The sequence below is a fragment of the Bos indicus genome, chromosome 24 (genome assembly GCF_029378745.1).
Source record: "Bos indicus isolate NIAB-ARS_2022 breed Sahiwal x Tharparkar chromosome 24, NIAB-ARS_B.indTharparkar_mat_pri_1.0, whole genome shotgun sequence".
NCBI lineage: Eukaryota > Metazoa > Chordata > Mammalia > Artiodactyla > Bovidae > Bos > Bos indicus.
In genome coordinates this window covers 30,685,045-30,701,576 of record NC_091783.1, presented here as the reverse complement: position 1 = coordinate 30,701,576, position 16,532 = coordinate 30,685,045, and the positions used below count along the sequence as shown (strand labels likewise).

At 48.5% G+C, this 16,532-nt stretch overlaps 1 protein-coding gene across 4 annotated transcripts in view; it reads right to left on the bottom strand.

Annotated features, from left to right (window-relative positions):
• Positions 1 to 16,532, bottom strand: part of KCTD1 (potassium channel tetramerization domain containing 1) — a 212,581-nt gene that overhangs the window by 89,270 nt on the left and 106,779 nt on the right. The window contains exon 1 of one of the 4 annotated variants that reach the window (XR_011563784.1): positions 12,250 to 14,355. The exons of 1 other annotated variant lie outside the window; for it this stretch is intronic. Coding sequence is in view for 1 of the 3 variants with exons in the window: in XM_019986915.2 (XP_019842474.2) it covers positions 12,250 to 14,046 (1,797 nt within the window). In the remaining 2 variants the exon portion in view is untranslated. Of the gene's footprint in view, positions 1 to 12,249; positions 14,356 to 14,399; positions 14,932 to 16,532 lie in introns of those variants that run through there. 2 more of the 4 variants (XM_070778789.1, XM_019986915.2) reach the window with 2 other exon arrangements.

The window sequence follows — 16,532 nt, the reverse complement described above, 5'->3', positions numbered from 1 at the left end:
GTATAATATCATATGTGAAATGAATCGACAGTCCAGGTTCGATGCATAATACAGGATGCTTGGGCCTGGTGCACTGGGATGACCCAGAGGGATGGTATGGGGAGGGAGGTGGAAGGGGGGTTCAGGATGGGGAACACGTGTACACCTGTGGCGGATTCATGTTGATGTATGGCAAAACCAATACAATATTGTAAAGTAATTAGCCTCCAATTAAAATAAATAAATTTATATTAAAAAAATAAATCAAATTGCATATTTTTAATAAAATGGGTAATTGTATTGAACACTATAGACATGTTGTCAAAACTTGTAAGTCATTCCAACTTTTTCAAGATCTACTTAAAAGACAGTCCAAAATTAATCCTTAATTTTTAAATTATCCTCTTCATGGTATAAAGGAGAGAATAAAAGTTTGTGGATTTAATTTTATTTTTATATTTTAATGAGTTATACACTGGCTCAACAGGGATATCTAGAATTTAACATGCATTTTTCTATATAAACTTTAAAGTTATTCTTTGCCTTTTGTTTTTCATTATTTTGTCGTTACCACAGATGGGGGTTTTCCAGCTGGTTTATTTGCATATTTCCACTCTTTCACCTGTGTTTATAAATATTTTGCGGGTTTTTATGGGGGGGATCCTCTGTTTTAGCTCAAAAAGAGAATACTGAGGATCAACTGGAAATTGTATACTGCCCCTCTACTTTTCCTGTACCCTGTCAGTAATCTCTAATCAACTGAAATTTTTAAAATCTATTAGTTGCTGAGCACTTACTATGTATGGGCTTTTACCACTCACAGCATGAATGCAGTCAATCCTCTGTGTCTATGGGTACCCAGAGTTTCAATCAACTGCAGATCAAAAGTATTTAAAAATATTGCAAAAATCATGCCCGAAACTTGAATTTGGGCTTCCGTCTATGGGGTCGCACAGAGTCGGACACGACTGAAGTGATGCAGCAGCAGTAGCAGCAGCAACTGTTTAAGAACATTTACATTGTATTTATAACTACTTACATGGTATTTACATGGCATCAGGCATTAGTAATCTAAAGATGATGCAATGTTTAGGGAGGACATTTACAAGTTATATGCAAATATGACACCACTTTATATAAGGGACCTGAGCATCCCAGGGGGTTCTGGAACCCATTCTTTGAGGACACCGAGGAACAAGTGGACTGCCACCTAAGAGAAGAGAAACTAAGTAACCTGCCCAAGGATAATTCAGCTTAACTTTAATTTGGTCTCTCCTTTGGGAGGTCTAATTAGAACTGATGGAGAATGTTGGTTTTGCTCCAAATGTCCAGTAAGATCGGAGGCACTTTAGCTACTTGCCTTCCCTTTAACTTTTTTGCTACTGTGCCTTGTCCCTTCTCACTAAAGCGTCCTGTAAACCTTGTGTTACCCACTGTCACAATTAAAAGGGCTACATGTCTGCGGTGGTCACTTCCCAGCGAGGTTCCTGCAGGAAAAAGTTGGGTGACTCCAAGACGGCAGTGCCCGGGCACTTCGCCTCTACCGCCTGGGCGGGAGCTGGCGGCCAAGGGCAGCCGCCAGGAAAAGCCTCCATGGGAAGCCTGTCATCCCATGCCAAGAGGTAAAGCCTTGCCCCATAAAGTACCTCAGCATTATTAAACATTTTCTATTTGTCAGGCACTTTATTGTCATTTTTATTGGCTCTTTGTACTAGTCATAACTGCATCAGAACTGTGTACACTCTTTCTTTTAATTAAGTGCTTTGGCTCAAGTGGGAAAAGACAGAACTATACAGCTCTCCGTGGGGGTCAGTCCTCAACCACTGCAGGGGGCGGGGCTCCAGGAGCTGGGCTTCACTGTGAGGAAAGATCCCCCACAGTCAGTCTGGCTGGAGCTGTCAGCCACTGACATCTGGAGCACTGCTGGACCGTTCTACTTCACCCTGATCCAGAATGTTCTTTTGGACTGTCCTAAAACACCAAAAGCACGAAAATCACATTAAGACTCTTTGAGTTTTTAAAAGACACATCCATCCACATACTTGTGCTTCGGTGTACTTTTTTTTTTTCTTTCTTCAGTGCCTGACAGCAATGCTTTTATAACTTCAACTAAGGAATTCCCTGGTAGTCCAGTGGTTAGGACTCTGTGCTCTCACTGCCAAAGGCACAGGTTCAATCCCTGGTCGGGGAACTAAGGTCCTGCAAGCCATGAGGTGTAGCTAAAAATTACAAACGAAACAAAATAACCTTCAGCTATACATGACAGCCCCAGAAGTAGCACTGTAAAAGGGCCCAAACCTAGACTTGGAACTTAACTCCTTGGGAACGAGGTCAACTTGAGAAACTGCCTAACCTCTCTAAGGGTCAGTTTTCCTCATCTGGAGGATGGGTATAATTCCAGCTCCTACCTTTCCCCTTCATGTTTTTGTGTATAACATCTTGACTCTGCTTAGATCACCACTCACATCTCAAAGATTGGTTCTAAAATCCATCACTCGAGATACCACAGGAGTTATCACACGTTGGGTCACTTATCTGCCTCCTCCACAAAGCTGAGTCCTCCCAGGACAAGGAGTTAATCTGTGTCCCCACAGTCTGCCCAACCCAGTAACTGACACTAGGAAGGGCCCTGCAAAGCTTCCTTAGAATGAAATCACATATTAAAAAGCTCTTTGCAACCTGTAAAGCATTATTCTTATGGACCTCAGATGTGGCAGCCTACTTCATACTGGGACAGCTAAGACAGCCATGAACTAAGGCTTTCCCACAAAAGGTCACAGCAATGAGAAAGCTTACATTTTGACAACGCAAGATTTTATTTCTTCTGAGATTTTACATTTTTCTCCTCACACACTTTTAAGGTTTAAATGTTTAGTCTTTCAGTTTGGTCAGGCCACCTTTGGTCCCATTTCTTAGAAAGCAATACACACACTGTTTACTCCCCAGGCTTTACTGGTGAACAGCCAGTAGCTGGGCCAAGACCCTCCCCTCCATCAGGTCCCCCTCCTGACTTGCCCACTGCAGTTTACACTGCAGGTATTCCCACTGTCGCTTCTCCAGCGTCTTCCTTTAACTACGTCTAAGTTATTTTTTACCTTCAAATTCCTGTCCTTGCACACAGTAAGTGCTCAATAAATGAATCCTACTTTCAGAGTTATTTTGTATAACATCTTGACTTTTCCTAGCTCACCACTCACAACTCAAGGAGTGGTTCTAAAATCCATCACTCGAGATAGTAGTTAAATGCACAAAAAGGATCTAGGATTCCACGATCCTCTTTGTAAGTTAAAAAAAAAAAAAAAAACTTGAGAGACATACCTGGAAATTCACCATCCCTCCTCCTTAAAAAATAATCCTGAAACTAGTGAAATCACCAGCACTATGAACATCCTACTATTAGTTAAAAAAAAAAGGCAATGTGTGACGGAACATCATGTTGAGAAAAGAAAATGAAGCTAGCATAATCCATTTTCTAATATTCTTGTTACACATTTAGGTCCCCATGTTTCTGCAGCAACATGCTTCCCACTGAAAAATAAATATACTGCCAGTCTCTCATTTTTTTCTGGAGTAAAAAACAGTGAAATATTTGTTCAAGATGGAAAGAAAATAGCTGAAGTCTATTTATATATAATTTTGTCAGGAAAAAGTCACAAGATAGAAACCAACACTCTAGATGAGCTGGCTTAATGACATTAATGGAAGTATTAAAGTTATTAATAATTAATATAATTCTAAAACCCACAAACTTATACTATTGGGACTACAATACTGTGATTATTTGAAGAGCAAACTAGAGGTAACAGATCCTGTATCACCACAGCGATCCTTGCTTATTTTATAACAGCACTCACTCTGTCAAATTAAAACAAGGCAGAAGAGGTCACTAATTGGTCAGAAATGCTGCATCCGAACACCAAGCAATTACCCTGATTCTGCAGTCTATTCAAAACATGTGTTAGTACTAGTACATATCAACTTTAAGTAAAATTTTGATTGATTTTATATAGTCTCCAAGACCAAAGTCAAGAATTAGAAAACGATAATCCACTTATGCCGGGAGGGAAACACAACAATATAAAGAAGATGTGGGCAAATACAGGCCCTACTTCTAAAATACTGGAATTAAAATTTATGAAAGTTATTGCCAAAACAACCTTTATAACGTTTTAAGACTATGTATAATGACTGCTTCCCCTAATTCCAAACCATTCCAAATAAAATTTACCCTCTTGTGAAAAGCTTAGATTTCCATCTAAGCCAAATCCCCTGGAGTTTGTAAATCCCCTGGAGTCTGGGCGGCAATTTCGCCTCCAGAGGGTGCCTCCTACCCCCTCTAGCAATGGGAAGGGTCTGCAGAACAAACTCAGAAGAAAAGTGTAGAATCTCAAAGAAAAGTAGAGGGGAGGAAAAAAACGGCTTTGGTGTAAAGGACACCTGGATGGACAGCTGGAGGTGAGCGAGAGGGAGGGGGTCTGGGACAGCCACAGTGCCAGAAGCCTCCGGGGATTGCCCACCTCCTAGGAGACCAGAGGGTGTGCTACTGGCCCGCGGCAACGGACGCCCCAGGAGGCAGAAGGGCCTGTGCAGCATCTGGATGAGCTATTCACAAGAGAAACACTGAAGACTGAGGCTGGGACTTCATCAGCAAGATCAGCCGTTTTTCATGTGTTCATCAAACGCTCCAGAGTTAAGCAATTTTCAAACAGCAATTCGTTTAACACTGATGGAGGTAAGGACGACCACTGTCCCCATGTGATTCAGGAGGGAACCAAAGCGCAGGCTGGTTCTGGGCAGAGCTGAGATTTATCGCTGGCAGTCTGGCCCCAGAGTCTGCTCTTAACATGCTCTGTGATGGGGCGTCTCAAAGAGTCTGGCTGATACTGTCCCCAGATTCGGCAGAGGCTGGGACCACATGCAGCCAAATGGAAGCATGGTAACTGGAAATACTCTGTGTTCCCTTTTTTTTTTGCTGTATTTTAATAAGTTCTTACATTGCTCTAGCAAAGCACCTAAGGCAGTGATATGAATCTAATGTTATATCATCTTCTCTTTACTGGATTATTTTATATGAACAGCTAAGGGTTGTGGAATCAACAGCCCATGGATTTTAAAAGCAGACTCCGGAATCTGACAGTCCTGGATTCAAATCCCAGCATAGTCACTAACCAGTTTTTAGACCTTCAGGGAATTAAGTCAGCATCTATTAACCTTGGATTCCTCCTTTGTAAAGTGGAAATAATAACCACAACTCCTTGAAGGACTATGTGAGGATTAAATTAGACCAAGTAGCCCACTGCTCCCAAGTGATGCAGAGACTGCCGGTCGGGCGGGCTAGTTTAAAGCCCTCGGTTCATCTTGGTTATTATTAATACTAATGATTACACTCCACTTCCTGACTACAGAGTCAGTTAGAGGTTGAGACAGTTGACATCAGACTCTTTAAGGAGGGAATCACGGTTGTGTCTGGACTGCAGCCCAGTGACATGACAGCCTCGCGGCCTCACGCCTCCTCCCTTCACTCCTGCCTTGATCTGGTCCAACTGTCCACCCAGAACGGCAAAGAAGCCAGGACGGTGAACAAGCTCAACGTCTGTAACTGCCTTAAAAACTACATGCCAAAAAACCACAGCAAGTTTAGGTATCAGAATTAATTCACAAGCTCAAGAGCCCACGTGGGACCCAGCGCTATAAATCATAGTTTCCTTTGTCTTGTGTTAAGAGAGGAGGGATGGAGATGCATGGTGAGAGCCTGGACTGAACTAGGTGAGTTAAGCTGGACGGGGGACACAAAATAAAACTAGAAATCGAAAATTATAAGCTTCCAAACTAGTCTTGACATTTGGGAACCAAATTATTCACAAAGGAAGCAACACTTATCTCTGCCATTCTCCCACATTCCTTTCCGAATTCCTCTCCTTTCTTCCCAGAAGCCTACAGCCGGATGGTCTCATAAATCTGTCAACCCTTTGCAGGTAGCATATTTTTGCCTCCTTCTGTATGTGCCTAGAGCTTCCCTGGTGGCTCAGGTGGTAAAGAATGCAATGGGGGAGACCTGGGTTCAATCCCTGGGTTGGGAAGATCCCCTGGAGAAGGGAATGGCCACTCACTCCAGTATTCTTGCCTGGACAATTCCATGGACGGCTACAGTCCATGGGGGTCACAAAGAATCGGACACGACTGAGCGACTAACACTTTCGCGTCCACTTTCTTTCCTTACAGATCAAATCAAACCACCGTCTGCCAGGGTTCACGGCCAGGTGACCATCAGAAAGCAGTAATTCAGGGAGTGAAGGAGTCTAGATATTCCCAGGAAGGCTTGCCTTACAAAGATGATATTCAAAGTCTATACTTGGGTGGAGATCGGGCTGTTGATGGGGGAAAAACTGAGAGAGCCTGGTAGGTGCCCAGGGCTCTCCTCAAGGTCTCCCCAGTTTCTGAGGATTGCAGAAAAGGACTAGACATAGGAGATGCTTACACCACCCCTGCCTTCACACCTTTGGGACCTCATTGTACCCTCCTCACCCATATTACCAAACTCATTGCCTGGAAGGCCCACGGAAGCTGAACTGCTTCCAGCTGCTAAACACAAATCACACATCTCAGAAAGCAGTGGGTTTCCAGAAAAAGGAAGTTGCCACTGGGGTCTGCAAAGCAGCACCAGAGCAAACTGCTGTGACAAAACCTCCAATTAAAGCTCAGACACTCTGGCCTTCCAATACTGGAAGATGTCACCCACACCCATTTGTTTCTGTGACCCAAGACTCGGACAAATTTAGGATATAATAAAAAAGATAATCAGTCTCAGTCTCTAAGAGAGAGTTTGCTGTCAGATACAAAAGGATCTTTTTTTAGGGGAAAAAGAAAAGGTTTCATCAGATTGTTAACACATAAGCCAAAAGGAATAAAGTCTGACTGTAAAGAAAGTGTTGAACAGAAAGCCAAGCAGAATTACTGAAAACCTAAAACACATCTAATTAGGTTGGGTCTCCAGTAGCCCAAGGGGATTCAATGGGGTCTATTGCCTAGTTCATATAGTCATGGGTGCCAGGTAAACCCCACGTGCAGGTTCAGCTTCAGCCCATAGCCCCCTGCTCTAGTGAGGCGTCTCAAAAAGTTAAAACGCCTACTTATTTCTAGACCATAAGCAGCTCATTCTCTTCTCGAAGGAGAATAGACAAAGAGGAACTTTCGCAACTCGGGAAAACCAAAGGGCCTACAACTTTACCCGAAACGTTCGCGCATCAAGCAGAAAGTCACTTCAGCTTGGAAGCCCCTCCTCTGAATCCAGCTCCTCTTGGCAACCCTTAGCAGGCAGCAAGAGGTTCAGGTAACAGTGGCTGAGTGGAAGTCAGCATCTTTAGAAAACCACTAGTGTTAAATAAAAACATCAGCACAATGTTTCAAATTCTAAAGCTATGTTTTCTTTCATTTCTTTCATTTATCAAAGGCAATCAATTTCCCTTCATCACTTCCCACCTCTCTACCCCATATCTAAATTCTCCAAAGGAGGACTTCCCTGGCGGTCCGGTGGTTAAGACTCTGCGTCTCCAATGCAGGGAGCGCAGGTTTGCTCCCTGTTCAGAGAACTAAGATCCCACATCCCTCAAGGTATGGGGGTGGGGGCAGCAAAAAAATTCTCCAGAGAAGTCTTTCAAATGGCATCCTAACTAATTGGTATGATGCAGTGAATGACTGAATGATCAAAGAGAAGTTTAAAAAAAAAGAAAAGTTCTAGATACCTAGTCTATATGTCTGGTCCTAAGATTTTCAACACAGGTAACCACAGAGCAACTTCTGTATCAACTTTGCTTTTGAAATGGCGATGCAGACACCAAATGATAACTCGAAAGTGAACTTTTCATAAATCACTGAAATGGAGCTTTGGCCTAAATCAAGGTGAAAATGTAAGAGGTCTCATATACAACATGCAGTCCCATTTGAAGAAACTCTTCTTGCTTGAAATCTGTCTACAGTGATGAAAGGATGGCCTTTTACGTAACATTTGTCAGGGGAGCCAGATTTTAAATCAAGGTGATCCAAAGATTTACATTTAGATGACTGGCATCCACTTTTCCCTTTGGCAGCAAATAGTTTTTCTCCCTTTTCTGGATTAGATTCGATAGTGAGCTGACATGTGTGCATGCACGCACACTCAGTGGCTCGTCGTGTCTGACCGTTTGTGGCCCCATGGACTATAGCCTTCCAGGCTCCTCTGTCCATGTGATTTTCCAGGCAGGAATACTGGAGTGAGCTGCCCATGATATATATGTGGGTTTGTATCAATTTAAAACAACACACCTGAGTACTCATGGCAATATTAATACAAAAGAGTAAAATTACATATTTCTTTCCCAAATGACTTGCAAAAACAGACTTTCAAAACATTGAGTGTTTTACCTTTTAACTGTCTTTATTTTAATCTCCTTTAATATTTAATGAGACCAAAATCTTGCCAGTGAGACTACTTGCCAAGTGGAAAATGATTAATTTATAAAGATTTCTGGTACCAAAGCCAAAATAGTAGGTGTTCAGCAATTGTTTCCTAAAAGAACGAAGAAACTTCCATTACTTAGGCTAATGCCACTTAGTTCCTTTACCAATTTGAACTTTCTATAAAGGAGAGCAAACATTCCTGCATGAGAAAAAAGAATACAGCCACAAAGTATTATTAAAAATCAGGAAAACATCCATTTTACACAAGGTGGTTAATCCTAACCGCTCCAGATAACCTACCATTGACATAACTGTTAAACACCCTTCTGTCTCAACTGAGAGGCTTCCCAGATGGCTCAGTGGTCAAGAACCCGCTTTGCAATGCAGGAGACGTGGGTTCGATCCCTGGGTCAGGAAGATCCTCTCCTGGAAGAAGAAATGGCAACCCACTCCAGAATTCTTACCGGGATAATCCCGTGGACAGAGGAGCCTGGCAGGCTACAGTCCGTGGGGTTGCCAAGAGTTGGACATGACTAAGCATGAACGTACCTTTCACATTTACAGAAGTTTGAGTCCACCTTTAAGACAAAAAAAAAAAAGAGTATCCTGCCTGCCTAGTCTCCAAAACAAAATAGGACTTTGGCAATTATTTCAATGACACGTAAAATGCATGTTTTTTTCACGTAAGTAGTTAGAACGAATATTCCTTCTCTCTTCCCGCATGACAGAACCTGAATGAAGACTGGATTTCCAAGTGCTGTCAGCATCCAGCTTCTTCAAAGGCAAGGTCATGAACCACTGGGTGTGTCCCACGGGGAAGCTGCTCTAATTTTCAGCTTGGAGATTTGAAGGACAGACTCTGGTCCCTAGTGAACTCAATGAAACAGAAAACACTGGACGTGTACCACCAACCCCAGAATCTCGCCACTGATAGGTTTCCTACTTACAGAATTCCTTAAAAGTATTTCTGGAGGTAATTTGGGTTAGGGTCAAGAAACTTCAACTGAGGACACCTTTCTCACAAGTTTACAAATGCTGCCAAGTGTTGATGAGGCAAGAAAAATGCCACATTTTCATGCAAAGAGAACAACTATGAAGAGGCTGAATAGGAGACGTGCTAAGCCTTTAAATATGTACCATGTAATCACCTGGGAGTTAGGAAGTTGTACCAATAAGGAGATCATCTTAGACACAACAGCCTTGGGGTGGAGGAGGGGAGAGAACTAAGACCATCTCTTACTTTGAACACAGACATTCAAGAGATTAAAGAGTGAATCAGTTAAGGTAACCATCACAACCACCAAGCCTCCACCCCCTTCAAAATTAAATAAAGCCAGGAACTTCACATGAGTGAAAGAATCACAAATTCCATAATCTTCATTAATCCTTACGTGCATTCATTTGTCAACCAGTCCCATAAGTAATACACTTATGAACACCCTCAAGAAGTAAAAGAGTAAATGCATTTACAGTAACAGGCTCTTCATTTGCTGAGAAACTTCAGATATGATGAAAGACTCAAACAGGGTGTCACTGTGTCATCAAGCAGTCCTTAGTGGAATTCAGTGTGACTCCACTTGATAAGCTCTAGCCTGCACTAAGGTTAGACAGCCTATGTTTTATAATTAAGTAATAATGACTGAACCTCGAGGTACACAGGGTATTTCCTGCAAATTAATGACCAGCCAAAGGAGCTGCCGACCTAAAGTGATGCCTTAGGCCAGCAACCCCAGCCAGTCATTAAACCCCAGGAAATGCCCTGAACCTCAATACTGATTTTAGTAAATACAGGAGGAAAAAGTTTAATATCAGCTTTGTACTTACATTGAACATGCATTTCATACTTAGAATGCTCAGACTTTTGAAGGGAATTCTACAGAAGTTACTAAATAGTTCCCTTAAACTTCTTAATGCTGATGAAAAAAATTTTTACTCTAACATTAGCGAAAGCAAAGAAACTTTTTGTAGTGTTTTAACTGCAAAGGATTTAGCTAAGATACTGTTTGAAAGGCATAGTGATAACATAACCAACATATGGACATATGGACACTCCAATCTATATTTAACTTGGGAGTTACCTAACAAGAACTCAAGAACAAAAGCATCGGTGTCCAGGTTTATAGAAATGACTGATCTCACTCAGTTAAAATAAAAGACTGTGGCGGAGTGCTGTAATTCTTAGGAAAAAACCAAACCAACGAAAACAAAGGTCCTTCATATTTTGCGGATCTTAAGTCAGGATTCCATGTGACACTAGAGTCAAAAAATCAGTAGACAGATGCCAGGGGACCAACTGCTTCACTGTTATTTCAAGCAGATAGGTACTTTAATAAAATCTCTTAGGCTTTTAACTCTTAATCAGGTGCTACTTGAAATCAGGACATTTTAAGGGTTTTACTTTATCAGAAGAATCTGATCATTTATTTTTGCTTTCAAAGAAAAAGTAAATCCAGAGTCCCATCCTTCCAACTCCCTAAACCACCTCGTGGTCTGTCAGAAACTGTGCACTACAAGCACAGAGAGATACACAGCCTCCGGGTCTCTCGTGTCTTAGAGAACTCTGGTGTTTATAGTACCATTCACAAACCCTTTCTCAGTTGGCCTTGAGGCTTGCTGATTAGCCAGTAAGCGTCTGAAAGGGTCAGTTTATCCAGAACTGGAATTTCCACTTTGGAAAAAGCACAGAGGTTCCTGACATCTGTGCCTTGAAAGGCCTGCCCTACACCCCCAAACTCAGGGCCAAGCTGTAAAAACCCAGGGGCTACTCCTGTCTGAAGAAGAGAGGAGGGTCCCCAAGGACCTCTGCTTTTTGACTCCTACAGCACAGTATCCAAAAGATGAACTTAGCTTTAAAAGAATATGAATATATTCTTCTAGGAAAAATAGTAAGACAAATATCCAATTGAACCTCTAATCTCAACCCAGAAGTCTAACCACTTAGAATTAAATAATTTTAATGTTCAAACAGCTCCCTTATCTTTGTTAAGGATCCTGAAGCCCAGAGAGGTGAAGTGATTTACCCGAGGTGGCTCAGCTTCTGAGCTAGCTTACTTCAGACTTCTTTCCACTCTAATCTGCTGTTATCTCAACTGTCTATCTTGCCATCACTTAACTGCGCCCTAGACCAACAGCTCCATGGCGCTAGGAAAGAGCAAAGTCCCAGTGCCCACACAGCCCAGCACATAAAGCATGCTCCAACTGGGAAACTGGCGGCAGTACAGACACTACCTTTCCAAACCATCAACAAGTGACTTAGTTGATGAAAACGACATCCCAAACGGGTGCTTTACATTCAACTACACCTCACAGTATAAACTGGCACTCGCCCACAACTCTCCAAAATCCGCCCCTTACAGGAAGTGGGAATGGCATGTATGAGTTATAAATAATCATTTATAACTGCTTTTCTACCTTTATAAGTCAGTGTGAATATGTACTAGAGTATTTTAATGGTTGCTTTATGCAAAGATAGTTTAAGTAACTGCTTCATTTAGAGGCACAGTATTCCTGCACGCTTTGCCGTCTAAAACCCAGACATTCAATGGAGGGTTGAGCCGACCCTTTTGTTCTGTGAACTCTGAAGTTTTCAGCGTTACTGCGGCAGCAGGGAGTGTTAGGTAGCTGGCCCTGTCACAGCCTTTATGGTTAGGTGGAAACTTTCCTGAAAAGCGTCAACAGAGTTAAGCTTCTAACAGTGAAATCAAATCCGATTCAGCTTATCTGCTACTTTGAAAAATTTCCCCCGCCCCCCACCAACCCAGGCCTGCGTGAGCCCAAGTTAGTCTCCAAGTGGTACCAGAGAAACACTTCATGCACAGACTTTGGTTTGGTTACCTGGGTGGGGGAAATAATAGCAGGTGAAACTATTGTGGGAGAATTGCTGCTTCTGTGCCCATTGGCTTCCGGAAGAAGAGGCAGGGGGTCGTGTTTCACCGAAACCACTACCACCGCGTCCACAGGCTCCGAGGGGCGGATACAAAGTCTTTTAGGGGAAGAGGGGCCGCACATCTCCCCCGACCCGAACACCGACTCGTACAGGGCGCGCTTGGGCGCAGCCTCCGATTTCACGTCGGGCCCGACCTGGCTGTCTCTGGGGAGGATATAGGTGTTCCCCAGCGAGGGCGGCTGGGGGCGGTGGTGGTGGGAGGGATGGGTGGGGGGCTGGTGGGAGTGGTGGCGAGCCGCCCCGTTCAGAGCCTCAGCGTAGCAGCCCTGCGGGGCGGGCGAGCCCAGTTTGGTACCGATGCCGGCGATGCTGTTGAGCGTGGCGATGGAGACGGCGCCGATGCAGTGGTTGGTGTAGGTCTTGGAGAGTTTGGCCGCCTTGGAGAGCATCTGCATCCTGGTGCCCAGCAAGTTCTTGCCGATGGCTTTGTTCTCGTACCAAGTCACATCGCCCTCGCTGCAGTGGTCCCGGGGCCGCTGGAAGAACGCCTTGCACAGGGGGTTGCGCTTCGACAAGTACTTTACGAAGCTGGCATAGGGGCAGAACTCGGTGCCCGTCTCATACATGCGCGGCAAGTTCTCCTCGTCGCTGCTCTCGGCGCGCTTCTTGCTCCACGACGACGAGCGCGACTTGTGGTAGGGCCCGAGGGACTTGAAGTAGACGAACTTGCGGCCATCCTCGTCCATGGCCAGCCCGAAGGAGTCCTCCTCCAGCTCGCGCTGATTCTCGCGGCCGCGCGTGCAGAAGTACATGCACGTCTCGAACCAGACCTTGTTGAGCAGCCCGAAGGGCGTGTTGGTGCTGAAGACGCTGGAGGTGTAGAGCTTGCGCAGGTCGGCGCGCGTGATGGCTTGCTTCTGCACCACCGGCCCCGCGCCCTGCTCCTCGAGCTTGCGGATAACCGCGGCCAGCGTCAGGTTGGCGCTGCGCAGCTCGGGGTCCTTGGTGAGGTCGAGCGTGCGGCAGTACGGGGGCTCGTTGAGGTAGCGGTTGAGGGAGCTGCGGATGCTGATGAGCGACGACTTGCTGTAGAGCTGGCCGCTCTTGGAGCGGGCCTCGGCGTAGAAGGAGCGCAGCACGCGGCACAGCGCCCCCTTGTCCATGGTCTCGAAGTCCGGGCTTTGCGCCTTCTCGCTCAGGTATTCCCGGAAGATGCGCACGGCGTAGCGGGTGGCCAGCCGGGTGTTCTCGCTCAGCCGGGCCCGCTCGGGGCGCTGCAGCACGTCGGGGTCCAGCTCGGCGCCGGCCCCGGGCGGCCCGCCGCGGGCCCGGGGCGCCAACAGTCGCGGCGGCGCCTCGGGCTCCAGCGCGCCGCTCTGGTCCATATTGATCCTATGGACCGGCTCGGGCTCCAGCTCCTCCCCGGCCGAGTCCTCGGGCTCTAGGGGCTCGTCCCAATCCAGCCCCATCTCCTCCTCCTCCTCCTCGTCCTCCTCCAGCCCCCCACCTCCGTCCTCCTCCTCCTCCTCGTCCCCCGTTATCTGCACCTCCTGGATCTCGTCCTCCTCCTCGTCTTCCTCCTCCTCCTCGCCCGCGCTGCAGTAGTGCGGGCGGCCGTGGCGGCGGCCGCGGCCCCCCACCCCGCGCTCGCCCTCGCCCCGCTCCCCATTGTTCTCGGCGGCGGCGGCGGCGGCGCTGCCGCCCGCGCTGGTGTTACAGTCCCCGCTGCCAGGCATTCTCGCCATATTGCCGTCTCTCTGCCAGTCCTCGGGCAGGGCGCATGCGCTATATTGGACCGCAGCGCTGAGAGCTTTTGTGTTTAATGACCTTCAGCTACCGGGAGGCAAAGCCGGGCTCTTAAAGGAGCCGCGCGCCAATTGTCAGTTCGGAGCGCGGCTCCGGAGGGGCAGCAGCGCGCGGGGGATGGAGGGGTAGGGAGGCGGGGGTACGTTAGACAGGCAGCGCGTAAGGACCGAGGCTGGCTGGACCCTCTTCCTCCCCCACCCCTCTCCCCACTCCGAAGAAAACTTTGAAGGGGGGGGGGGGTGAAGGAAGGGGAGGGAGAGCTGTCGATGGGGGTGAAACACTCCCAACTTACCCTCTGGTTGAGTGGCGCGCGGGCCCGGGCGGGAGCGAGGGAGGGCCGGCTGGGAGGGCGGGGCGGTCTCGCTTCTCTAAGTAATGCCCGAGGAGCAGTGCCCCTTCCACCGCCCCCTCATTGCCCCCCGGAGCCGGGGGTTCGGGGAGGCGGCTGCACCCGGCGGGCCGCGGATGCTGCTTCGAGAAGCCCGTGTCTGGGGCCGCCCGGAACGGAGCGGAGCAGGCAGGTTAATGAGCAGGGTGGAGGAGGCACGGCGAGGCCCCGCACCCTCTCTGCGCCCGCGGCCAGGGCGCAGCGGGCGAGGCTTGGGAGCGGGATGGGGCTGGCGGCAGCGGTGGCTCCCCCACCTACTTGCTGGGGGCGAGGCGCGGGGGCTTGGGGCCAGCCGCAAGGCTCCCAGCTCTCTTTCCGACTCTTGCAAAGGAGCGAAACACGCCCCACGTCAGCCTCATCCCTTTCGACTTTTCCAACAGCCACTTTTAAGCTGTCATTAAAGACCTGGGGCGCTCCCCGTAGGTCTGGGGCAAGTCCGCGCCGGTCCAGCCAGCCTGGGGAAGGAGCAAAGGCAGAAAGACTGGGAGGGGCGGGTGGGAGGGGAGACGCGGGGGAGAGGCGCTCGAGACCCCAGGGACCCCTCCCCACCCGCCCAGGCCACCGCCCTCCTGCCTCGAAGCAAACTAACAAAGCTCCCGACGGCGAGGCGCTCCACCTGGTCGGAGCGGGCATCGCCAGTCCCTAAGACCCTGGGGGCCGGTGGGCGGGAAAAAAGTGAACTTGGGTCTCGGCCGCCCCCGCCGCCGCCACGATTCCGGCAATTCGGATCCTGGGCGCGCTCTGGTTCCAAGTTTGCCAACCGCCATTCGTTCGCCCTCGGGGCTGTGCTGCCTTCGGCGCGCGGGGGCGGGCACCTCCGAAACTGGAAAGGCGGCCAGAGAGCTCGCCGGGTCCCGCTTTCCCATCGGAGACACTGTCCCATTTCCAGCCAAACGCCCGCCCACGGAGCGCCCAGGCTCCGGGCACGTCCTTGTCACCGCCTCCAGGACTCCAGGCCCGGGGGCAGCGCCCCCAGACCCACCAAGACCTCGGCTCATTTCTTTGGAGGCACAGCCGCGGCCGCCATCTCCGGACTTTGGAATGCCTTCTAACTTGCTCCTCCTCGGGGAGCCCGAGTGTGTCCCCCTAGCGCGCTGGTCAACTCCGAGTCCCAGGCCGGCCCGCGGGTGAGGCTGCCTCTGCAGCCCTTCGAGTGCGTCCTCGGATCTCAGTCCGAATTCTCAGCACTTGGGCTGCGAGGGTCTACTCAATTGCTAGTCCCCTGCGACACCCCCCCTCCTCCCACACACACACACATACACACACACCAGGCCCTCTGTCTTGCTTTCAGGGCAGTTTATAATCTTGCGCATCAAAAGTAACACATGAGGCAATTTGTAATTTAAAAAAAAAAAGAAGAAAAGAGGAAGGAAGGAAGACTAGGTCTCTGGACCGCATGGGCGTCTAAAGTGGGAGTCGACAGTGTCTCCCCAGCGACCAGTCTCGCCCTCCGCGCGCCTCCTCGGCCCTGGACGCCGCCGCTGAGCTTGGGGGAAACCGCGCGAGGTGTGAACAAGTTAGAGCAAGTCACTGCCTCGCGGGCCCCCTCCTGCTCCTCGGGGAAACACACACACACATACACACACCACACTCTCATCAGTCCTCCTCTCTGCAGAGAACTGTCTGGGGAGTGGGGGGAGGGCTGGGATCCGGAGGTAGCACTCCTCGGGAATCTTTCCCAAGGTGCGGCCCGCTGTGTCCAAACGCCACTGTGCTGGGGATGTATAGAAAGGAGCTCAAGGCAGTAGGCTGCGAAGCTAGTCGCACCCGCGGTCCCGCGCACACGACCTGGCACACATCAGCCGCACCGGCTACTTCCGGAAGGCTGGCCCTATGTCCCGGGATGCTCCCAGGTTTGGGGGCCTCCGGAGCCCTCCCGCCCGGCATGTCAGCCCTGCGGAGAATTCAGGTGGGCGCCCGGCAAGTTCCCCGCCAGGGCCGCTCCCCGCCCGGCGGCCCTCACCGCGGATTCATTGAGCCCAGAGGCCGCATTGGCTCGGGGCTGCGCTCCGGGCTCGGCCCAGGGACTCGGACCAC